The sequence below is a fragment of the Tasmannia lanceolata genome, unplaced genomic scaffold (assembly GCF_043159265.1).
Source record: "Tasmannia lanceolata isolate RefF3 unplaced genomic scaffold, GAP_Taslan_0.1 ptg000018l, whole genome shotgun sequence".
NCBI classification, from domain to species: domain Eukaryota; kingdom Viridiplantae; phylum Streptophyta; class Magnoliopsida; order Canellales; family Winteraceae; genus Tasmannia; species Tasmannia lanceolata.
This window is the reverse complement of record NW_027518695.1, coordinates 17,122,559-17,147,715: the sequence shown is the minus strand read 5'-3', so window position 1 is coordinate 17,147,715 and position 25,157 is coordinate 17,122,559. Positions and strand designations below refer to the sequence as shown.

The window sequence follows — 25,157 nt, the reverse complement described above, 5'->3', positions numbered from 1 at the left end:
GGTATTGAATCTTAGATTTAGTTGAAGAAGGATGGAGATAAGAAAAATAGAAAGTTTCTGATTTTAGAAACTTTGAAAATGGTCGACAGATGGTGAACTTTGTGGTCAGTGTCTTAAATAAATTTTTAACACCGAAAGCCATCCTGGGAGGGGGAATGGAAATGGAGGGATAAAATCACTAAACTGTGAAAGAAGTGTTGGTAAAAGATGGCACATGAACTCCTTTTATAGTCGTAAAAGTAAAAATAGTATGTCCAAAAGTAAGTAGGGCAGTGATATGATTTCCCCCTTAACAGAAAACGTTAACTTTTAAGCGTTAGAGCTAACGGTGGCTCCTCCACCCCTTGGAATAACCTAACGTTTTCTGTCAAGGAAGAGGGAATATCGGTGCCCAAAAGATATTTTGACTATAAATCTGCATACTAATGCACCATGTTTCCTTATTTTCAGTATTTATAATTAACTTAATTTTTTTCACAATCTTTTCTAATTGTGGTTTTCCTTTTTTCTTAGTAGGTTGTATCATCAAAACTGCTTGATGGATACAACATAAGAACCAACTCAGGATTGGTACCGTACAACACCTGTCAATGTTTTCCTCATCTTTCTGGTACTCCATCTTTCTTTGTTCCAAAAATCATACAAGCGCTTGGGAACTTATCTAAGCAGTAGGAGAAAATGGATTGCCATGGATTTGCCATGGATTTGCAACTATAGGGAACTACAATTGTTCCATTGAAAATAAATTTCCATAAAACTTTTTTCCACGTAAACAAATCTTAAAACTCTTTCCATGAAAAGTCTTCTGCTTCTTTCTCTCTTGCTAGAAAATTTCCATGGTTTGGAGTTGGGCTAGCTTGTTTTTCGTGAAATTTTCTTTCCAAAGCAGCTAATAAATTCCATGGAAAAGCATTTTCCAGGGTTGACAATAAAACCCGCCTCACCTACGGAGTGGCCTCACACGTGACACATTTAGCTCTTCTTTTGGGTTGACAATAAATGTGGATTGTTAGTATCAACAACTTGTTGGGTTTTGAACCCAGGACCCATTTGGTGGTTGGGCTGTTGCATGTGAGAGCAGCCACCTTATATGAATTAAGTGAGTAAGACAAAATGGGCTAAAATGTAAGCCTACATGGCTACTCTCACATGCAACATCCTATCTGCGAAATGGTATTTTTGCAATGGGCCCATTACCCAACGATTTATCCTTTTGACGTAAAGGATGGAAATACCCTAGGCTAGGCTGGGCTGCGCAGTACATGTGGCACACTACCCAAGAGTCTCACATATATTCATCTTAAAGTCTGTTAATCTGATGCCATGGATTTGATATTTCCACACCCCCTAGCTAAAGATCGCAAAAGATCTCTTTCTTTCTCATCTCTCATCCACACCTTCTCTCTCCGGGGATATCTCACCGGCCGTTTCCGCGGCAAAGGTGTCTCGACCGGCTCCTTTCAGCGTTTGCGGATTTCCTCAGACCGGATCGAGCCTCTAAACCTCTTTCCTTTTACTTTTTTTTTTTCGAATTTGCCTGTTCAATTTATAGTGAACTTTTATAGTGAACTTTTCCGTTCTTATCGTGCTTTTCTCTCAATTTCGGATATGGAGTTCCGATCACTATTGGCATCAGATTGAAGGGAAATTTTTAAGTGGGTGCTTCTTTTTGGGGGATTGGTTTATTTCTTTATTAGAAATTAGGCTTACAACTTACAAGTACATACCTCCCTCTCTCACCTATCCACAAAAATAAACAATATACACAATAGGGTGGGATTTTCTTTCTCTTAATATCTTTATTTACTGTTCAGAAAAATTCCCTTGATTCTATATTTATGGCTCTTAATTAAGTTTTTTTTTTCGAGATTTCAATGGTTTGTCTTTTCGAGATCCTGCAGAGTATTATGCGGATTTCAATGTCTTCTTTATCTGGATTTCTGCTAAATGTGGAATCTTGCTTAACCAAGTGAGTCGGTTTCCCAGAGTAGAAATAGCGTCTTCATCTTGCTACCCAAGCACAAGAGAGAGAGAGAGAGAGTTTGTATCTAGCTACCATTTTTTTGCCTTTTTTTCTTCTCATTATTTTCTTTCGAAATGATTATTTGGTATGAATGTTTTCTTCATTTTTGTTTAGCTTTAACTTTTTTGATTCTTGATGGAATTTCGTTATATTCTGCAGCAATTTAGGTTTTTGTTATTTTCCTTTTTAAATTCCTAAATCTATTGAATTTCCTCTTGATTGCATTCTTTAAGGTGTATTGCTTTCTGTTCAAGGGTGTTGTCGTCGAGTTTTTGTTTAGCTTTTAACATTTTTGATTCATTGAAAAAGGTTGGCACCTTTGCAAGGACAGGTTATTGGTGGCAATGGAAGTCAAGGTCTCTCAAATGCATCCCTCAATTCATTTAGCTTAATCAGTTTCTTTTATTTTTAACTAGTTTCTTTTGATTTTCGGTCAAGATTTGCCCGTTTTAAAAAATCTTTTACGCAGGCTATCGATTTATCTCTTGCACAGGTTTTTCTGCTAGAGTACTTTGGATGAAGTGGGAATGGATGACGGCCCCGTATCATTTTCGGACTCTCTATCATGGCAACAGTTTCAGAACCCTTAAAACACCAGGTAAGCTACTGCATACCCACATCTTCTTTACCCTCTATTTCTATTTTTTTTTAGTTTGATGATCATAATCCTTTCTTGTTTTAGACATGCGTACTACAGAATGTTAGGGTTTTACTACACTGCGAAGGCTGCAAGAAGAAAGTTGAGGACGTACTACAGAATGTTGACTGTACTAAAAATATATTTTTCCCTCTACTAAATTTCTCTTCTCTTTTTCATGGGTCTGTTGTTTTCTCTACTACCTGTTCCTAAGCCCGTATACTCCGGTAATTTTCGGAAAATACTTTTGCATTTTTTAAAGAATCTTTTCCACAGGTTTCAAGACTATCTTTTCACAGGAGGCTGTTAAATATGTTTTAAGACTATCTTTTAAACAAAAGGCTATCTCAGAGTGAGAATATCTTTAGGGCACCGATATTCCCCCTGCCTTGACAGAAAACGTTAGGTTATTCCAAGGGGTGGAGGAGCCACCGTTAACTCTAACGCTTAAAAGTTAACGCTTTCTGTTAAGGGGGAAATCATATCACTGTCCTACTTACTTTTGGACAGACTATTTTTACTTTTACGACTATAAAAGGAGTTCATGTATGTGCCATCTTTTACCAACATTTCTTTCACAGTTTAGTGATTTTATCCCTCCATTTCCATTCCTCCTCCCATGATGGCTTTCGGTGTTAAAAATTTATTTAAGACATTGACCACAAAGTTCACCATCTGTCGACCATTTTCAAGAGCTAGGAGGAGACAAAGTCCTCCGAAAGACACGAGGAGGAAGAAAGAAAAAAGTGAAATGGTGGAAGAGTACAAGTGCCTGGAATGTGAGACTCCCAAGAATCCTCCTCCTGACTTCTTCAGCATTAGTGGGCTGGATCAGCATATAAAAAAAGCACATCCTCACTTAATCCATCGTTGTCCCATTTGTGGTAATGGATACCGCAACGATTGGGAGGCAGTTCCAAGGAATCATCGATGCATAACACCCGAAGAATACATGTATTGTTTGTTTTATTTTTATTTAGTTTTTTTCATCCACCTACATAATCATGTGTAGGGAACAACACGGGAAGGCCCAGTTATCGAGGAGTGGGGTAGAGGTCGAGAGGAAGGAAGAAGAAGAAGAAGTCAAGAGGAGGGAAGAAGAGGAATAAGTCAAGAGGAGGGAAGAAGAGGATAAAGTCGAGGAAATCGAGTGATGTGAGAAACTCGAGATCTATGCAAACCTTGTTGCTGGTGTAGTAGCTTGATTGTGAAAGGCACTTAGTGGATGAACTTGATTGAGAAAGGAACTCGAGGAACTCCATAATTTGTAATGCTTTTGGTTTGTTACTGATAAGCTTTAGATGTACTTAGTGGATGAACTTGGATGTTTGTTCATATCCATCTTTTCTGTCACAGTTGTGGGTCTCTCTGTATGAGATGTCACTATTACTACGCATTTTTCCCTTATTTGTGAGCTCAGCTTCTACTTTAGACATTTGGACAGTCCAGATTTATGAATGGTGAGTTGGCGAAGACCGGGAAGACTTTGGATCCACCTTCCACCTGCCATCTTTTTTAATGCAGTGAAAGGATTTCGAAATAGTAAGGCGCCTGTTCCATATGCGTGTAAACCCCTCGTATTTTTAGCAAGTTTATCTCCAAACTAAAACCTAGGTTGTAGTTTCACTCATAAAGAGTGAGACCCACAACTGTGACAGGAAAGGTGGATATGAACAAACAGCCAAGTTCATCCACTAAGTACAAATCAAGCTACTACACCAGCAATAAGGTTTGCATAGATCTCGAGTTTCTCCCATCACTCGATTTTTTCGACTTCATCCTCTTCTTCCCTCCTCTTGACTTGTTCCTCTTGTTCCATCATCTTGACTTGTTCCTCTTCTTTCTTCCTCTCGACCTCTACCCCACTCCTCGATAACTGGGCCTTCCCGTATTGTTCCCTACACATGATTATGTAAGTGGATGAAAAAAACTAAATAAAAATAAAACAAATAATACCTGTATTCTTCGGGTGTTATGCATCGATGTTTCTTTGGAGCTGCCTTCCAATCGTTGCGGTATCCATTACCACAAATGGGACAACGATGGATGAAGTGAGGATGTGCTTTTTTTTATATGCTCATCCAGCCCACCAATGCTGAAGAAGCCAGGAGGAGGATTCTTGAGAGTCTCACATTCCATGCACTTGTACTCTTTCACCATTTCACTTTTTTCTTTCTTCCTCCTCCTGTCTTTCGGAGGAGTTTGTTTTATAATGTTTTATAAACGTTATAAAACATCCATCCTTTAGACATAGCAAACCCTATAGATGATGTTATGGAGCTTTTAGCCAAGTTTTGAGAGCAATTAGGGAGGTTTTGAGATGAAGATTAGATTGTATTGAATCTTCGATTTAGTTGATCAATGATGAAGATTGAAAAAATAGAAAGTTTCTAATTTTAGAAACTTTATAAAACATCTAACTTTTAGACATAGGAGACCCTAGAGTTGGTGTGAAGGAGCTTTTAGCCAAGTTTCAAAATGAGGATTAGATGGTACTGAATCTTTGATTTACTTGATTAAAAATGGAGATTGAAAAATAGAAAATTTCTAATTTTAGAAACTTTATAAAACATGAATCTTTTGGACATAAGAAACCTTAGTGATGGTGCTAATGAGCTTTTAGCCAACTTTTGAGATGATATTAATCTTAGATTTAGTTGATGAAGGATGGAGACTAAAAAAATAGAAAGTTTCTTATTTTAAAAACTTTAGAAGACATCCATCTTTTAGACATAAGAACCCCTAGAGATGGTGTGAAGGAGGTTTTTGCAAAGTTTTGAGATGAGGATGAGAGGGTATTGAATCTTAGATTTAGTTGATCGAGGAAGGAGATTGAAAAAGTAGATAGTTTCTTATTTTTGATACTTTTTAAAACATCAATCTTTTACACATAAGAGACCCCAGAGACGGTGTTAAGAAGCTTTTAAATGCGGTTTTGGGAGAGGATGTGATGATATTGAATCTTAGATTTAGTTGATGAAGGATGGCGATAAAGTTTATTATTTTAAAGACTTTAAAAACTATCCATCATTTAGTTATAAGAAACCTTAGAGATGATGTCAACGAGCTTTTAGCCAAGTTTTGGGATGAGAATGAGAGGGTATTGAATCTTAGATTTAGTTGAAGAAGGATGGAGATAAGAAAAATAGAAAGTTTCTGATTTTAGAAACTTTGAAAATGGTCGACAGATGGTGAACTTTGTGGTCAGTGTCTTAAATAAATTTTTAACACCGAAAGCCATCCTGCGAGGGGGAATGGAAATGGAGGGATAAAATCACTAAACTGTGAAAGAAGTGTTGGTAAAAGATGGCACATGAACTCCTTTTATAGTCGTAAAAGTAAAAATAGTATGTCCAAAAGTAAGTAGGGCAGTGATATGATTTCCCCCTTAACAGAAAACGTTAACTTTTAAGCGTTAGAGCTAACGGTGGCTCCTCCACCCCTTGGAATAACCTAACGTTTTCTGTCAAGGTAGAGGGAATATTGGTGCCCAAAAGATATTTTGACTATCAGATAGCCTTTTGTTTAAAAGATAGTCTTAAAACCCCTTTAACAGCCTCCTGTGAAAAGATAGTTTGGAAACCTGTGGAAAAGATTCTTTAAAAAAGGCAAAAGTATTTTCCAAAAATTACATGATTATACGGGCTTAGGAACAGGTAGTAGAGAAAACAACAGATCTATGAAAAAGAGGAGAAATTTAGTAGAGGGAAAAATATATTTTTAGTACCGTCAACATTCTGTAGTACATCATCAACTTTCTTCTCGCAGCCTTCGCAGTGTAGTAAAACACTAACATTCTGTAGTACGCTTGTCTAAAAAAAGAAAGGATTATGATCATCAAAACCCTTAAAAAAAAAAAAAATTAGAAATAGAGGGTAAAGAAGATATGGGCATGCATTAGCTTACCTGGTGTTTTAAGGGTTCTGAAACTGCTGCCTTGATAGAGAGTCCGAAAATGATACGGTGCCGTCATCCATTCCCACTTCATCCAAAGTACTCTACCAGAAAACCTGTGCAAGAGATAAATCGACAGCCTGTGTAAAAGATTTTTTAAAAAAGGCAAATCTTGACCGAAAATAAAAAGAAACTAGTAAAAAATAAAAGAAACTGATTAAGCTAAATGAATTGAGGGATGCATTTGAGAGACCTTGACTTCCATTGCCAACAATAGCCTGTCCCTGCAAAGGTGCCAACCTTTTTTAATGAATCAAAGATGTTAAAAGCTAAACAAAAACTCAAGGACAACACCCTTGAACAGAAAGCAAAACACCTTAAAGAATGCAATCAAGAGGAAATTCAATAGATTTAGGAATTTAAAAAGGGAAATAACAAAACCCTAAATTGCTGCAGAATATAAAGAAATTCCATCAAGAATCAAAAAAGTTAAAGCTAAAAAAAAATGAAGAAAACATTCATACCAAATAATCATTTCGAAAGAAAATAATGAGAAGAAAAAAAGGCAAAAAAATGGTAGTTAGATACAAACTCTCTCTCTCTCTCTCTCTCTCTCTCTACTGTGCTTGGGTAGCAAGATGAAGACGCTATTTCTACTCTGGGAAACCGACTCTCTTGGTTAAGCAAAATTCCACATTTAGCAGAAATCCAGATAAAGAAGACATTGAAATCCGCAAAATACTCTGCAGGATCTCGAAAAGACAAACCATTGAAATCTCGAAAAAATAAACTTAATTGAGAGCCATAAATATAGAATCAAGGGAATCTTTCTGAACAGTAAATAAAGATATTAAAAGAAAGAAAATCCCTCCCTATTGTGTATATTGTTTATTTTTGTGGATAGGTGAGAGAGGGAGGTATGTACTTGTAAGCCTAATTTCTAATAAAGAAAAAAACCAATCCTCCAAAAAGAAGCACCCACTTAAAAATTTCCCTTCAATCTGATGCCAATAGTGATCGGAACTCCATATCCGAAATTGAGAGAAAAGCATGATAAGAACTGAAAAGTTCACTACTAAATGAACAGGCAAAGTCGAAAAAAGAAAGGTTTAGAGGCTCGATCCGGTCTGAGGAAATCCGCAAACGCTGAAAGGAGCCGGTCGAGACACCTTTGCCGCGGAAACGTCCGGTGAGTTATCGCCGGAGAGAGAAGGTGTGGATGAGAGATGAGAAAGAAAGAGATCTTTTGCGATCTTTAGCTTAGGGGGTGTGGAAATATCAAATCCATAGCTACTTTTTTATCTTTAGCGAAATTGGTAAGAAGAAATTTTATGCAAATTTTAAGAGGAAGCAGGTTGGCATTTTCGACAGTTGGCTAGAATGCCAAATGCAGGTCCATGGGTATAGTGGAGCATGCCACCGTTCCTATAAGAACAGGGACGAGGCGGAGGTGGTTATGAATGCATACGTATCACTTGCGAATCGTGAGGATCTCAAAGAAGCTAGAGAGGAGGAGGATCTCAAAGAAGTTTGCGAGGAAGAGATCCACAGCTGTGAGGACCGTCATCCCTCTAACTCTACTCTCACATGTCTTGTTGTGGCAGGGATGATTGCTGTGTTTATTGTTATGAAAGGAGCATTTTAGAGGTATGTTGACTTCTTTATTATGGTTTTATATGAAGACTGGGCCCACTGAGCCTTATTTACACTGTGTTGGACTATTAATTAAGTTTTTATATCAAACTGTTTACTTTCTCAAGGTTTCCAGGCAAGTGAACAGCTTAATTTCTAGAGAACTAGTTTCCTGCATACTTTCTCTCGGTTTCTCGGGCAAGTGAAAAACGAGAAAGCATGTTTCTTGTCACAGTTTCTTCTCCTTTCTTTTCCAGTTTTCCCCGTCAAATTCTTTTTTTTTCTTTTTCTTGCAGTGAGAAAACAAGTGAACGGACCTATGAAAAGAGCTAGGAGTGGCAATTAAACCCACAAAAATGGGAATCTGACCCGGCCCGCCCCGCACGGCGCGGGGATTCCACGATCTAAGCGGGAACGGGTACGGGAATTAGCAGTATAAAAAGAAATAAATAGGAAGGAAGAGAAGTATCCCTTGTGAAAAACCGGGGTTCCTAAATGATGCGTTTTGGGCGTCTTCCTCGGCTCACTCTCTCGCTCGCCAAGTTAGGGCTTCCTTACTGCAGAGGAACCAAAGGTACCTCTTTCCCATCCTCTTATTCTAAATCAAAGCTATTTTGTTTGGTCTCGATTTTTGATACCAAACCCCTGATTCTTAGCAAAGTTGAGCGTTTCATTTGGAGTGTAATATTGATTTTGGACTCAAATCGATCTAACATCTCTGTGCATTTTTGCTGGGATTTATAGTCAGATTTGATTCTACAAATTTTAAGGATCTATTCATGGCATTTGTTTCCATTTGTTGATTAGACCCATCTTTCTGTAAAATTTTTTATTAGCAAGGACACTGTAAATAACTAAATATTATTAGTTTCATTGAATTTATGCTTGGTATCTCCTTGAAGCACCTTTGAATTATCATATTTCTTGTAAATGGTTGCACCGTGTCTTAAGTCTCAACTATTGTTCCAACTATAAAACTTTTCAAGTGCTTTGGGTTCTAAATTTTAAGACAATAACAACAAAAGCTCTTTCCAAGTTGAGAACCATTTGAAAAAGAGACTTCCTTTTCTATACCTAACTCGCTGTCACTGAAATAGAATAGAAGATTCCCATGTTCAAGCAGCTTGTAAGACTTTTTGGGTTGGCCTGTAGCTCACTAGTTGAGACTTCGTATCTCAACCTTGACGTTGTAGGTTCGATCCCAGCTTACCTACCAAAAAAAGCTTGTAAGACTTCCATTCCATCTTTTTTGGTGTATGTGTAAACAAGTACCAAATGGGATTTATCATATGGGTGCAATTTGCTGGACATAAAATTGACTCTCATATCTTTCTTTGTTGGCAACCATTGTATCCATGTATGATACTTGCTTAACAACTAGGTAACTAGCTGCAAGGGAGAAAACAAAAGATACCTACATCAATGTCGGAGATTAACAACTCAGGCTAATGTGGACGCAAAATTTTCTTTTTTGGATCAACTCCGAATTTATTAGTGAAAACCAAGAATACTATCTCAGGGCAGATGCCATGTAATCACTTCACATATAGGTTTAATACCAAATTGATGTAGGACAGGAACCAACACAATAAACCGTATTTGAGACAAAGATCAGTCTCAATTGAGAGTAGGTGATAAAATGAGGGGTAATCAAGGGATTGTAATGTTGTGAAAGTTTCAGGTGGACATCTATGTCAAAAAATATCCTTGACAAATTCAAAATATCTTGTTTGGATTTCTTTGGCCCTTCTTCTTCTCGTTTTTTTATACCAAACCCCTGATTCTTAGCAAAGTTGAGCGTTTCATTTGGAGTGTAATATTGATTTTCGACTCAAATCGATTTAAGATCTCTGTGCATTTTTGCTGGGATTTATAATCATATTTGATTCTACAAATTTTGTCAACAACTTGTATTTTTGTACTCAAAATCCAAAATAGTGAGACCGAGAGTGGAACCGAAAAAATCCCTGGTAGTTTTGCCATTTAGGCTCCGATTCTTTCGACGTAATAATGGACGTAAAATTTGTCTTGTGTCAACATAAAACAAATTTTACGTTGAAAGAAACGGGTGTGAAGATGTTATTCGTTGGGTTCCACTCTTGGTCCCCAACTTGGTTACCATATCGTTATTCTACCCAAAAACTATCTGGGCCTTCACATCATTTGTTTTATGCGATATATTGACTCAATGTAATCATTCGAGCATTTTAAGGATCTTTTCATGGCATTTGTTTCCATTTGTTGATTAGAACCATCTTTCTGTAAAGATTTTTGTTACGACCAAAATCCGTAAGAGGAGGAGGTAGTCACAGGAGGGGTGATCTGAAGTATTTCAAAGTCGGTCAGACGAGCAAATGATTGAGCCCTGCATGGAGGAACACATGGTCAGATGACCAACCCGGAGTGGTAACTCCGGATCTCGCCGGATAAGGAAAGTAAACTGTAAACAATAAATTCTCGGGATTCAGACCCTTACCTTAGCCTTCATGAAGGCTATTTATAGTGGGGGCCTAAGTATTGGATTAACTTTTTACCCATAGATAGGTGTTGGCCTGTGATTAGGCATGATGTGTTTTAGGGTTTTCTCTTAGGGTGTAATTTCTTGTTTACCCCTGTTTTGGATGTATAACCCCATTCCTGATCTTGACGCCACGTGTCAACTGACGATAGGAGCAACCTTTTTATACCCCATCAGTTGGCCCCCCGATTCCTTGAGTTATTTTGATAACTTGGGGAAGCTTAGAGGTTGTGCAAATGATGAGTAAGACGCTTGCTCAATTCGGCTCTGATTTTATGAGTTGATGCTCAGTTCGGCCGAAGACGATCTGGAAGATTAGACGAACTGAATTTCAAGATTAATACTCAGTTCGACGATCTGGAAGGTTGGACGAACTGCATTTCAAGGCTTAATACTCAGTTCGGCTTCAGACGATCTGAATTTTGTCGTTTAGCAGATCACGTTATATTTTTGAACGGCTTCAGACAATTTGAATTTTGTCGTTTAGCGGATGACATTATATCATGAACGGCTTCACACGATCTGAATTTTGTCGTTTAACGGATCGTGTTATATCCTGAATGACTTCAGACGATCTGAGTTTTGTCGTTTAGCGGTTCTCGTTATATCCTGAACGGCTTTAGATGATTTGAATTTTTCTTTTAGCGGATCACGTTATATCCTGAACGGTTTCATACGATTTGAATTTTATCGTTCAGCGAATTGCGTTATATCCTGAACGACTTTAGACGATTTGAATTTTGGGGACGAACTGCTACCCTTTTCATTTATTTCGTTTCATTCTCTCCCTCTCTCTCTCTCTTTTTATTTTTTTTGAAGCGTCGCGTCGCTTCGTATCTCGCGTCTTCTCATTAATGTTCGCCGCGTGGCAAAATTTGGCTTACAGATGTGAGCTGTCCTCTGACTGGTTTGGCTATAAGAGAGGTCTTGGAGCGTCATTTCTTTACTCATTACTTGTTTTTCTCATCTCTGCTTTGTCAGTTCAGCCCGTTTCATGGTGCTGCTATTGAGTTCGGGTCCTTACTAGTTTTACCTGTAATTTTTTTCAGTCCACCTTTTTCTTGTATTGCGTTTTCTTCTTAATGTCCGATAGTTCTAGTTCGGATTCTAGTTCTGGTTTGTCTTCGGGAGAGACTTCCTCCACGAGTAGTTCGGGAACTAGTTCGTCCGAAAGGACGAGATCCGATTCGAGTAGGGGGCGAGGCCAGACTATGGCCGACCAAACGAGAGATGTGATTGTCGATCTTGACGAGGAAGACGTTGAGATCATTGACTGGGGAGAGACATTGGACTAAAACACTAAGTCCTATTCGGGTAGATAGTCTGGAGATGGCAGATGCGAGCGGTGAAGTCGGAGAGGAGGAGGGGATGGTGATGATTATGAGACATCCAGTTCCTTCATTGTAGGCAGAGCGGCTGAAGTTGTTGCCGAGGCCAAGATGGACGCTGATTCGAAATATAATGTCGAGGTTGTTTGGGAGAACGTCCTAGACGAGTCTAGGCTTAGCGACGTTCGGGATAGGTATTGCATCCCTGACTGGTTTGGTTTGAGGGCGGCCATTGAGGGGGATCATGCCAGTAACGATAACACCGACGTCTGTGTGTATGAGGCCTTGAAGGCCGGACTTAGATTCCCCATCAATTACTTCATCGCTGAGGTCCCGCGGTTCTATGGTTTGGCCCCAGCTCAAGTGGTACCGAACCCTTGGAGAATGCTGGTCGGTTTCATATATCTAGTGCGGTACCGTCTGAAGAGGAATCTGTACTTAACGGTATTTTGTAGGTGTGCGCACTTGAAGAAGCACCGTTTGAGAGGTTGGATTTATATCAGCCAACGACCCGAAGTGAAGATGATCACCGGGATTCCGACCTCAATCCATGGGTGGAAAAACAAATTCCTGTATGTTAGCCTCGCAGATCCTGCAGAGGAGTGGTCAGTTCCACTAAAGTGGTCCTTTGCCAATACTAGGGCATTAAGTCGTAAACCATTACTAGAAGGTGAAGATGAGGTGACCTTTACGAGGATCTGTGAGGAGATTCATCGTGAAGGTCTAGTCCACAGTTCGGAGTTCACCAAGGAGGAGATCCTGGTCGAGATCGACTTTAGTGTTGCGTCGAAGGCACATATATGTCTTAGGCGGGTTGTGGCTTTACTTTTGTGTGGCAGAGTACAATAATCCGGTCTTTGACACATTGTTTTTTCTTTTGGTTTTAGAAATGCAGAAACAATCAGCTCTGGAGAGGGTAAGGCAAGGTGTCCTGGGAAAGGGCCAAAAGAGAAAGGCTCCAGAGTCGACCCCTCCTCCCGTACAGGACAAGGGGAAGGGTGTCCTGCCCGACAAGGGTGCTAAGACCTCCAAGGTCGTGAAGAGCACCGAGGGAACCTGGACTGGCTGTGCTGGGGGCTCCAGTCTGGACGTCGTCCAGGCCGTCTTGCCTTTCGTCCAACCTGATGGCGATAACGTCTTTCGTCCGAACTGGGGTGTCCAGAGGGACGATAGTGGCCTTGGAGACAACCGGGTGGCTCGAGAGATTATCATGAAGAGCCGACTAAGGAATGATAGGCTTAGGATCCTCCATGAGCCTCCGGAAACGGCCGAGGAGGCTGCTTTTGCTTCAATCTATCAGGTATTCCCTTATTCCAATTTGTGCCGGTTTTGTCTTTTTCCTTTTTTTACTCATTTTGGTAATGCTCTTTGTCTGCCTTGGTCGGTTTTGCAGATCGGTAGCTACTGGGTCGACCTGTTTGAGAAGTGCAGAAACTTCTCCAAAGCCGTAACTAAATCAAACCTCCAGATCATGAAGCTGAAGAAGGACAAGACGAGCCTGGGCAGAGTTATCCAGGAAAGGGACGAGGAGAATGACAAGTTGAAAGAGGAGCTGAAGGCCAGAAGTAAGAGACTACGTAGGCCGTCAGTGCTGACGAGGCAGAGGGAGAAGTCTCAGCTTAAACAACTGGATGCGGCCGTGAAGGCTAAAGAAGACGAGCTCATCACCTTGTCTATGGATTCTTACAAGATGTGCTTTGCGGACTGTAAAGTTCAGGTCCGGGAGAAATATCCAGATCTCATTCTGGACGATGTAATGCTGTCCGAACCTGCGACGGACGAAGAGGATGACCCGACTTTACCTTCTCCTCCGACCACGGATTCTTCTGCCGCAACAGACGGTAGGGGTGTTCGTTCGGTTATAACTGAACCGAATAGACTGAAATTTGATAACCGAAATAATTTCGGTTATCAAATTTTGATAACCGAAATCGAACCGAAATTTCCAAAAACCGAACCGAAACCGAACTGATTAAAAATTCGGTTATAACCGAGTAGTGGGAGAAAAAGAGGAAAAAAAAACAAAATCTCGGTTTGGATCGGAGGGCTAGGATCATCCTATCGAAATGATTTTTTGAGCACACGTAACTTTTAAGGAAAACATGCCCATATTGAATTGGACTTTAACCAATTTATCTCTCCTTATTTGCTAGCAATCAGTAAGTTGCCATTTCATTAATTCCACTTTGTATTAATTTGTAAAGTAAAGAGAAATAAGAAATACTAAATAAGGCTTCTTCCACCAATGGCCAAAAGAACTTTCTAATAGCATATGAGGATTTCTAATGAAGAAACTTGAACGTGTGGACATTGCGAAAATCAATCGTGAGGCCAAAAGAACTTCCTATTTCGTAGCCCATTGTCTCCATGATATCCCCATTGCTATAATTTGCCAGTGATCCCCGACCTTATTCGTAACAGGCTAACAACAGCATAAGGTATATATTTGACAGTGGGCTGCCCCAAATCTTCTAGCACCCGGTTAGAACATAAGGGGTTTTGGGGATTATATAAGAAGTCGCTAGGGGCTAAGACACTTATTCTTGCAAGCCAAGCAGAAACAATGATAAAAGAGAGCAATAAATGGGAACAAACGAACAAAAGTAGGGAAAATGGAAAACAAAGAATAAAATGACATACATACTAGTTTTGCTATTTTCTTCTTCTTCCACCTCCTCTTGTTTCAATTTCTCCAAATCAAATAGTAATAATAAAAAAACTCGGAGAAAAAACGGAATAGAAGACGGAAGGAGAGAGAGAGAGAGAGAGAGAGAGAGAGAGAGAGAGAGAGAGAGCATTAAACAAAATTTGTGGACATAGATTAGATTTAATTTCCCTCTCTCCCACGATAAGGTTATCAAACCAAAATTTTAGGGATATGGACGACAACTATTTCAAATTTCAAACGATTAGGTTAAAAACCCGATATTTTAGGAATGTATCGTAAAAATGGAAGTCGGTGTTTTTAGAAATTTATTGTGAAGGCCTTAATGTGAAACCGTTTTTGCAGGATTTTAGGGGAGAGGTGAGATTTTAGGGATAAAATTGAATGAGGGCGTATTTTTTGCCATTTTAATTTTAAGTTGGAGGGAAATGCATGTGGCTTAGTAGTGGAGAGAAGAACAAGAGGGAAAAACACACAAGAGAACTTGAGGAAGGAGGATCAAACAATGAGAGTCATGCTCAAGCACAAAAGAGTTTCTTTACTTCATTCAAATATTTTCTTCAATGGCCCAAAATACATATTTCATCCCCTTTTTACATATTTTCCCACTTCCTAAGTCATTTACTCCTAACATAATATTATTTACCTAAGACTTTGACCCTACTTGGAAACTAGAACAATAACAACTTTCAAAACATCTTGTAACTCTAAACTACTTCATTCCAAGATAACAACTTCCAAAATGCCTTTACTACATGCAAAACTTTTGAGTCCCAAAGCTTCACAATATTTGACCACCATTATAACACTAAAATCCGGCCAACCATGCTATGCACATATGCATGCCACCATTTGAGCTACATCATCCTCCTCGTATTGGAGAGAACTCAACCTTGGGTTCGCATCAATTTCATCATAATACTTCAATAAATCTTGCTCATTGAAAGCAGGGTGAGTACGTATGCCCAGTGGAAGTTCAATCTTGTAAGAGTTGTCATTGATTTTCTCCATGATTCGACATGGGCCAATCTTCTTCTCCTTGAGTTTGTTGTATGTACCAACTGGAAACCTTTCCTTCTTCAAGTATGCCCAAACAAGCTCTCCTTCTTTGAAAGTCTTGAACCGACGATGTGTATCGTCTGCCTGTTTATATTTCACTTTGCTTGCTTGAAGTTCTTGATAGACATCTTCATGAATCTTTGCAATTGCTTTTGTAAAGTCTTCGGCTCCTTTGCTTGTTTTGGAAGAATCTGTCAACGGCACAAGATCAAGATAATGTGTTGGAGCTCGTCCACACACTATCTCATATGGACTCTTGTCACTTGAACGATTCACTGTTGAGCTGTAAGCAAATTTAGCTTGAAGAAGCACCATATCCCATTGGTTTGGCTTCTTTCCCGTTAGGCTTCAAAGCAAATTACTCAAACTTCGATTTACAACTTCCGTTTGACCATTTGTTTGAGGGTTTTAGGCGCTATTGTAAAGCAAATCTGTCCCAAGTTTCTTCCATAAACTCCACCAAAAGTGGCTAAGAAATTTGGTGTCTCGATCGGAAGTGATGGACTTGGGTAAACCATGATGCTTAACAACCTCGCAAAAAATAAAGGTTAGCAATATAAGATGCATCCACAATCTTCTTATATGGGATGAAATGAGCCATTTTAGGAAACCGACCAACAACTACAAAAAATAAGATCCATAACCCTTTGAGTCTTGGGTAATCCAAGTACGAAATCCATACTTACATCTTCCCATGGAGCTTTAGGAATCGGTAAAGACCTGTATTTTGTGTACACCCTCTTGATGTTTGACATATTCGGCATCGGCTCACGTAATGCTCCACATCACGTCAGATTCTCTGCCAAAAGTACTTCTCTTTCACCAAGGCAATAGTTTTGTCCCGACCAAAGTGTCCAGCCAATCCTCCGTCATGAAGTTCATGAATAATACCCATACGTAGGGAGCCTTCGGGAATTCATAAGCGGGATCCTCAAAATAGAAATCCATTATGAGTTAGAAGTCCTCATGATGTCCCTTCTCGCATAATCTCCATATCTTTTCAAAGTCACTATCATTTGCATATAGGCTTTTTATTTCATCAAAACCCATGAAGTGCACCCTCATGGTGTTTAGAAGCATCACACAATGGCTAATTGCGTTCGCCACTTGATTGAGTTGTCCACTCTTATCTGAATTCTTGCAAAAATGCAACCCACTTTGCATGTCTTCGATTCAGATTTCCTTGATTGTTGATGTATTTGAGTGCTTCATGATCAAAGTTTAAAATGAATTCCCTTTGAATGAGGTAGTGTCACCAATGCCGCAATACTTGAACAATCGCACAACACTCCAAATCATATGTGGAATATTTCCATCGTGCCTCATTGAGCTTTTCACTAAAGAAAGCAATAGGGTGTCCCTCTTGACTAAGCACACTGCCTATGCCCACATGTGAGGCATCACAATCCACCTCAAACACCTTCTCTGAGTCCAGAAGTGCAAGCACGGGCGCAGATGAGAGCCTTTCCTTGACAAGTTGGAAGCTCTTGTCGCCATCCAATGTCCACCTAAATTCACTTTTCTTCACACAATCGGTCAATGGGGCTGATATTGTGCTGAAATTCTTGATGAATCAACGGTAAAATGATGCCAATCCGTGGAAGCTTCTCACATCATGTATGCTTTGAGGTGTTTGCCATTCTTGAATTGCCTTCACCTTATCTTCATCCACTCTAATTCCGGAGGAAGTCAAAACAAAGCCTAGAAAAACTAGGCAATCTGTCATAAAAGAGCACTTTTTAAGGTTTACATAGTGTTTCTCCTTTTGCAACACAATTAGTACCTTCCTCAGGTGTTTTTCATGCTCAATATTATCATAACTAGAAACAAGAATGTCATCGAAATAAGCAACAACAAACTTGCCTATGTATGGACGAAGGATTTGATTCTTAACCCGCATGAATGTACTTGGTGCACTTGAGAGACCGAATGTCATGACAAGCCACTCATACAATCCTTCACGTGTTTTGATCGCGGTCATCCACTCATCACCCAGCTTGATTCGAATATGATGATACCCACTTCTTAAGTCAATCTTTTAGAACACACGTGCACCCGCCAACATATCAAGCATATCATCCAATATTGGAATTGGAAATCGATACTTGATAGTAATTCGATTTATTGCTCGGCTATTGATACACATACGCCACGATCCATCTTTCTTTGGAGTCAACAATGCGGGTACCGCACATGGCTCATGCTCTCTCGGATATAGCCTTTCGTAAGTCCGCAACTTGTCGATGAAGCACTTCATGGTCTTTTGGGCTCATGCGATAGTGAGCCTTGTTTGGCAAAGTAGCACCCGGAATCGAATCGATTTGATGTTGGATGTCCCTTAATGGGGGAAGTCCATTAGGTAAATCATCCGGGGTCCTCAGATTCTTTTAAAAGAGGCTTCAATGCATTAGGCACACTTGTAGGCTTCACTACTTCCTTTGCCACTAATATGTACATATCACCACTCTCCTTACTTTCTTGTATGCGTTTAGACAAAGCAATAAAGTTACTGCTCTTTTCTTTATTAGATTTCGGAGTATTTTCTTCCTTGCTAGGCAATAGAACAACCTCCATATTACCCATTTGAAAGGTATATGTGTTCTTGCGGGCATATTGTATAACATTTCGATCGAATTGCCAAGGCCTTCCCAAAAGTATGTGGCATACATCCATGGGGACGACATCACACCAAACTTCATCTTTATAATTTTTGCCCATTGAAAATTAAACTAAAACTTTTACCTCTTTTCCCTTTTCAAACCATGAGATTCGATATGCTTTGGATGTGGATCGGTCTTTAACTTGAGCTTGTCCACCATTTCTTGTGAGACAATGTTCTTACAACTTCCACCATCAATCACAATCATGCAAACTTTGCCTTGTGCCTTATCTTCTTTTCTATTGAAGCATATCTTCATTAGGATCTGCTTTTGGAGTAGTCAATGATTGGCGAATCACTAAAATTTCTCCTAACTTCGGGCTCGATTTCTTCTTGTTCCACATCACCCTCATCATAGACGGGCTCAATGGAATCATCAAAACCATCATGTTCATCTTCTTCATCAACATAGTTCACACGAACATCGACTTGTCGTTTTGGGCATTCATTTGCACGATGACCAATTTGGCCACATTTGAAACAAGTGAAAGGCTGATTTCCACTCCCCGTACTACTACTCAACACGTGAAGAATCACGACCTACATTGTTATTGGGACGCCCATCTTTGGCAACGACATCACTTCATGAAGATTCACCTCTTGGAGAAGGATAGAGGCTACGAACATTCACGAACTTCTTTGTGCCACTACGAGCAAGCTTCGCCTCCACTTTCAGACTAATTGATATGCATCATTGACTTTCTACAAACGTTGCAGTTCAACTTCATCAAGAATTGCCATACACAAGCCTTCCACATACCTTGAGACAAGTTGTTCTTCGGTTTCTTGAATGTCATTTCGCACGGAAAGTTTATAGAATTCTTTGGTGTACTCGACTACGCTTCTTACCTCTTGACGAAGATTGTTGAATTGAGAGAATGTGACTTGAGCATAATCAACAGGAAGAAACTTCTCCTTTAGTCTCGATTTCATCTTTTCCCATGATGAAATCTTAAGCTCGCGTTTCCGTAGCCGCATTTCTTGAACTTTGTCCCTCCACGTTGTAGCGTAACCACGAAGCCTTGTCGCCACAAGCTTCAAAAGATGGCCTTTCGGCGTATCTTTGTAATCGAAAAATTTCTCAATGGCACTAAGCCAATCGAGAAACTCTTGTGGATGTAAGCGTCCATGGAACTCCGAAATATTGATCTTAAGGTCGTCCGAAGCACGAAAGAACCTTGCTTCCAACGGTTCCTCATGTTGGGGCCGATTGGCAAATGGATTAACATCGGACTCATCGCTTGAATGATCGTGATCACTATGAGTTTCTTGACGCTCTAAGCAAAACGTTAATTGCTCAACTTGCCTACGAATAGTGCTGGCAATTAAACCCGTGAAAAAGAGGATCCGCCCGGCCCCGAACGGGGCAGGTATTCCCCGATCTAAGCGGGGACGGGGAATGGAAAAATTCCTCGAAGCGGCGACGGGGCAGGGACGGGGATTGCTTTGGCCCCGCCCCGTAATCCCCGCACAAAATTGAATTTTTCGCTTTTAATTTGGGTAGCCGTACTTATCATAGCACAAATTCCGTTTAATATTCCTAAATTTTACCTAATATCACTCTCAAATGTATTTTCTGTAGAATTTTCTAATAAAAAATCCATTAAACACATTTCCCTGCAGTGCGTGAGGCGTGGATGGGGATTCCCCGCCATCCCCTGAAGCGGGGATGGGGACGGGGAATGCAACGCCCCGCCCCGCCCCGTTGCCATCCCTACGTACAATTCTTGTATTTCATCATCTCTTGCATCCACTATGGGATTGTTGCCGCGCCTTCCTCTAGGTCTTCTCACCGCCATGGAAGAAAGATCCATAAGAAAGAAGAAGCGCCGTCCAAGAGCTAAACTCAAGCTCTGTACGAAATAATGGAGAGTAGAATAAGAGGGAAAAAAACACATAAGAAAACTTGAGGAATGAGGATTAAACAATGGGAGTCATGCTCAGCCACAAAAGAGTTTCTTTACTTCATTCAAATATTTTCTTGAATGGCCCAAAATACATCATCCCCTTTTTACATATTTTCCCACTACCCAACTCATTTATTCCTAAACTACTATTAATTACCTAAGACTTTGACCCTACTTGTAAATTAGAACAATAACAACTTTCAAAACCTCTTGTGACTATAAACTACTTCATTCCAAGAAGACAACTTCCAAAATGCTTTAAGTACATGCAAAACTTGAGTCCCAAAGCTTCACAATATTTGACCACCATTGTAACTCTAAAACCAAGGCCCACCATGGTATGCACACATGCATGCCAGCATTTGAGCTACATCACTTAGAGAGAGGTGGGAGAGATTTTAGTGAGGGAGAGATTTTAGGAGTAGTATGGAAGGTGGAGGAATAGAATGGACATTTAGAGAGTTTAAATTTTATGCGTTTTTTTCCTCTTGATTTCAGAGGGCGGCAAACTTAATTTCTTAGCAACAAACTTGATTTTGAAATGAGAAAAGTTTTTCTCAAAAAAAAAAAAAGGTTTCCTTGGAAAAGGCAAAATGACGTTTTGGAAAGTATATATTAGGAACCAGCAGTGTATCTATGATTGCAGATGGGCTTTTGTACTCCATGTGGGAAGGATTCGACGGGCCTGATTGGCACGTACATTGGCACTAGCTGTGCCATGTAGAGAAAAGGGGCGAATTTATCATTTCCCTTTTATATGATGAGTGCACGTACATCATCTACTCATTCATTGCAAACTGGCTAGGGAAATTTGGTGTAATGTGGTTGGAAGATTCGGCATTATGTGGGTATTTCCTACTAATCTCAAGCATCTTTTGCTAGAATGGGCAGGGGCGCCATGGAAAGGCAAAGGCAAAGTGCTATGGAAGGCATGATTTCTCACAACTATATGGGTAATTTGGAAGGAAATAAATGTAAGGGTGTTTAAAGGGACTGCTCCGCCACACCTTTATATGACGGTGATTACCTAAGTGATTTCTTGGGGTTAAAGCTCTTCCCAGGTTTCAATGCATCTCTTCATATGATCTTTGGGCAAGGTGGACGGAACTTTGTAATAATAGGGACACCAAACAAAAGATTGTTCAAAGTTGGAGTCCTCCAGAGCGTGGCTATGTGAAATTAAACTTTGTTGGCTCTAGTTTTGGGAATCCAGGGCTGCGGATGGGGAAGGGGTTGTCCTTAGAAATGATAAAGGAGAGGTGGTGTGGGCTTATGTGGGTCCCCTGGGTATAACGGATGAGGTCAAAGCTGTGCACCAAGGCCTAAGTCTCTTAGTAAGCGATGGTTTTAACAAAGTTGTGGTGGAAGGGACCCCGTGAATGTTATTCGTTGGCTCAACGGGGTTAAAAAGCATCCTTGGAGATTTGATTGATTGTTCGACAAGATGCTCACGTAATAGTTTTTCAGCATGTGCACTGATCGCTCTTTCAATCTCTCTCTCTCTCTCTCTCTCTCTCCAACAACAACCACAATTCAGAATTACTTCATTTGTCCACTTCTTCACTCATTATTGCAAAACTTAAAAAAAAATCTTGAACATACCATCAACGAGCAAATAAATATTAGGTTGTGGAAAGCAATGGTGATATTTTCTAGAACATAAGAAACACAGGAGGCAGCGGGTGGTGGTGGAGAAACAATGGTAGGACCATTTGCTGATATAGAGAAAAATTAGGTGACCAACTAAAGGGTTCGCTATTTTTTTTGTTTTCTTTTATAATCTTTCCATATATAACTCGTTAATGGTTCTTCTCTCTGTAACAACCAAAACTCTAGATTCTTTTGTTGGTTCTATTCGTTCATCCAGATCAGTACAAAAATAAAGCATCTTTGGACAACGCATTAGTAAGCAAATAAATATTAGGTTGTGGAAATCAATAGTGATATTTTGGGGAGAAGAAACAAAGAGATAAGATAGTGGGAGAGAAGTTGATAAGAACCTTAGTTGAGAAAGAGAAGAGAAATTAGTTGACTGGATAAAGGGATTACCAATTTCTTTTCCTTCTTTCAAAACTACTAACCCATCTATATATATATATATATATATATATATTGTTCTTCAATAGATCGCATCAGAGTAGTACTATGCAGCCATGTTTTATGTAATCATTCTTATATGTGTCTGTTTGCAATCACTGATTCTGGGAAAATAGATCTTCTGTGGGACATTGATCCAAAACTAGTCAGTCCTATAAGGGCTCAGTCTGATCCTGAAGTCCTTTCTAAATCTGCCTTTCTTTCGGCAGGGGATGTTGAAGTTAAATAGCACATACACAATATTAAATGCTATAGTTAATGGCCAAAGATGCCTCAATGTCCCATTCGCAAATAAGATTAAATAAGATAAGTCCTCTTAGTCTTCTTATGTAAATGTGATTGTAATCCTATAATTTAAGTTGTGTTAGCCCTTTATTAGGGCTAATCACTTATTTTTATTGTAGGATTAATAATTACTTTTACATTACGAGACTAAGAGCTTCTTTGGATATCACCAATATTACATTTATTTGAAAGTGATATTATTTGCGTATTGGATGCTAAGGTCTCTTTGGAAGTCATTAATCACATAATTTGGGACATATCTACAACTATTATATCTCTTATTTGCATTTTATGATTACATTTGTTTTCTATATGCTCAAATTGTTTATCATAATCCCTCTTCTCTTTTCTCAGCTTCAAATCCAATCAAAACCAAGAAGAAGATACACACTAGCAGTGTTATGGGAGAGCAGTCCGAACTTCCCCACTGGTCGATCTCTCAGCGTCAACTTCCATTGTTTATGCTCCCTGATAAAGATTGCAGTGAATCTTGTAAGTTCTTCAACCTCTCTGATAACAAACTTTATAATATTCAAATACCAGAATTTCATGGGAAATGGTGTTGTGGATCTTCGAAGGGATGGTTGCTCACCGTAGATAACAACTCCAACATTCAGCTTTTAAATCCCTTATCAAGAACCCAAATCCAGCTTCCCTCATTTGATAAATTCAAGTACCCTCAAGTGATTTATGAGCCTGAAATACGAAGGGGCCACAGATATATGCGCAAGGCTTTTTTTATCGGCAGATCCTATTTCAACATCGGACTATATTGTTGCCACCTTCGTCACTTTAATGATGGGTACGAGCAGGGCATTGATAATGGCATTTACAACTTGGAGGATGACAGTATAAAACCGTTCTATCCCAACTCTTCATCTTGGATTACAAATCCCATCTGGCTCCTTCCGAATCTGTGGTAGGTAGTGATCATGTTTTTTATCACCGGCTTCCTTTTTATTGTTCATAATCATTCTTTTTCAAGTCTTTAATGTGTTGAGAAATGCTACCACGTTGCTTGTTTGAAATTGTAAACAAGTTTTGATTAATGTAGCCATAATTACAAATTTGTATTGTGGGCTAATACTTACCTACCAAAACTGTTACCATACTCATTTTGTTTTTCCTAAATAAATTAGAAGCAAGCTCACAATGGATTTGTTGAGAGACACTTTTCACTACAACTTTTGATTATAATTGAGAAATTGGTGAATAATTTTCAAATATAAACTAAAGTTGTATTCTGCCCCATGCTATGCATGCGTGCAAAATCGTCGGCGTCACCTCCTTAAAACATCAGGTGCAAATTTTCAAAAGTTCAAATATCTGGATCAGATGGGTGGTCATTTTACGTACTGATCATACTAAATTGATTGGTAGGACCAACAAAACCCATCTTTTCAATGCACCTTTGTATCTCCAACTAACACGGTAAAAGGGCTGATGCATGCAGAAAAGAGACCAAGAAAGACGAAACTGTAATCACAACAGAAAACATGGGACAAAGCACAGAGGAAATAAAAATGAAAGATTGCAAAAAAGAGACCAAGAAAGACGAAACTGTCTTTCTGGCTTAAATAAGCCAAAATTACCATTATACCATATAAAAGAAGTCGCATTCCATCAACTAGAAGGAAGAAGCTCAGCTCCTGTGCTGTTTGACATTTCTCGGGTTCAGCTGCTTTGGCCTCCTCGCCTCCCTTGAATCCATCCTCTCCTCCATCTTCTGGTATGTCTGATGTCCAGAGAGTGAGGGAGTAGAGCTGTTTGAAAAAAAAGAAAAAAGAATCCAAGGATCAACAAAGTATGAAATCAATACTTATAGTCTACTACAAATATCATATATGTTGCTTTGAAAGACATTCATCTTCTATAAACCTTTACGAACTAAATTATAGGTTTTTAGACCTTTATGAAAAATCATCATAAACCCAAAAAGTAGAAGGAAAAATAATGGAAAAGGATCTACATAATGTAAGAAATGTACTAAAATTCTTAGCAAAAATCATGTTGAAATCTGGGCAGATGGCAGACCAAAAATTCGGAGTTTCAATCAGGCTAAAACTCAGAAAATCATATAGCAATGCGATCGCATTTAAGTGGCTTTGATACCTTGTCAATATTTAATGTCATTTTCCCAAACAAAATAATTTGATTCTTTGGTAAATTCTTGGAAAATAAAGAAAATGAATCATTATCTCTTGAGGCTTTGGCGGAAAAAAGAACATGACTGGTAAATTCTTGGAAAATAAAGAAAATGAATCATTATCTCTCGAGGCATTGGCGGGAAAAAGAACATGACTATTTTCCATAGAAAACTAAACAAATACATAAATCCAATAGCTTATAAAAAACTACACAATTCGGTCTGTTTGTGGTGAGATGAAAAACAATCACAATTCTCAGGTCCTTGCAGACAATCAAAAATCATTAAAACAGAAAATCACGGATTT

General features: G+C 39.2%; 2 protein-coding genes across 20 annotated transcripts in view; both read left to right on the top strand.

Moving 5' to 3' along the window:
• The window catches only part of LOC143849679 (uncharacterized), a 43,639-nt gene extending 19,886 nt beyond the window's left edge, over nt 1-23,753 (top strand). For 7 of the 19 annotated variants that reach the window (XM_077358812.1, XM_077358808.1, XM_077358811.1 and 4 more), the window contains 2 exons: nt 2,517-2,621; nt 23,059-23,753. In XM_077358812.1, the coding sequence (XP_077214927.1) occupies nt 2,517-2,621; nt 23,059-23,627 (674 nt within the window). In that variant the 3' untranslated portion in view covers nt 23,628-23,753. Of the gene's footprint in view, nt 1-513; nt 611-2,516; nt 2,622-8,482; nt 8,761-23,058 lie in introns of all 19 variants that reach the window. The other 12 variants (XM_077358817.1, XM_077358813.1, XM_077358815.1 and 9 more) reach the window with 7 other exon arrangements.
• Nucleotides 11,753-14,469, top strand: LOC143849383 (uncharacterized). Its single transcript, XM_077358392.1, has 3 exons — nt 11,753-13,332; nt 13,426-13,873; nt 14,429-14,469. Exons 1-3 carry the CDS (start codon nt 12,922-12,924, stop codon nt 14,467-14,469), a joined length of 900 nt encoding a protein of 299 aa, XP_077214507.1. The 5' UTR covers nt 11,753-12,921.
• Nucleotides 23,754-25,157: the final 1,404 nt, after the last annotated feature.

Excerpts from the sequence above, each read along its gene's own strand:
- LOC143849383 (XM_077358392.1), top strand. The coding sequence starts at position 12,922 with ATGCAGAAACAATCAGCTCTGGAGAGGGTAAGGCAAGGTGTCCTGGGA. Across the intron at positions 13,333-13,425 it reads CTTTTGCTTCAATCTATCAG|ATCGGTAGCTACTGGGTCGA; the intron begins GTATTCCCTTAT and ends TCGGTTTTGCAG. Across the intron at positions 13,874-14,428 it reads TTCTTCTGCCGCAACAGACG|TGATCCCCGACCTTATTCGT; the intron begins GTAGGGGTGTTC and ends ATAATTTGCCAG.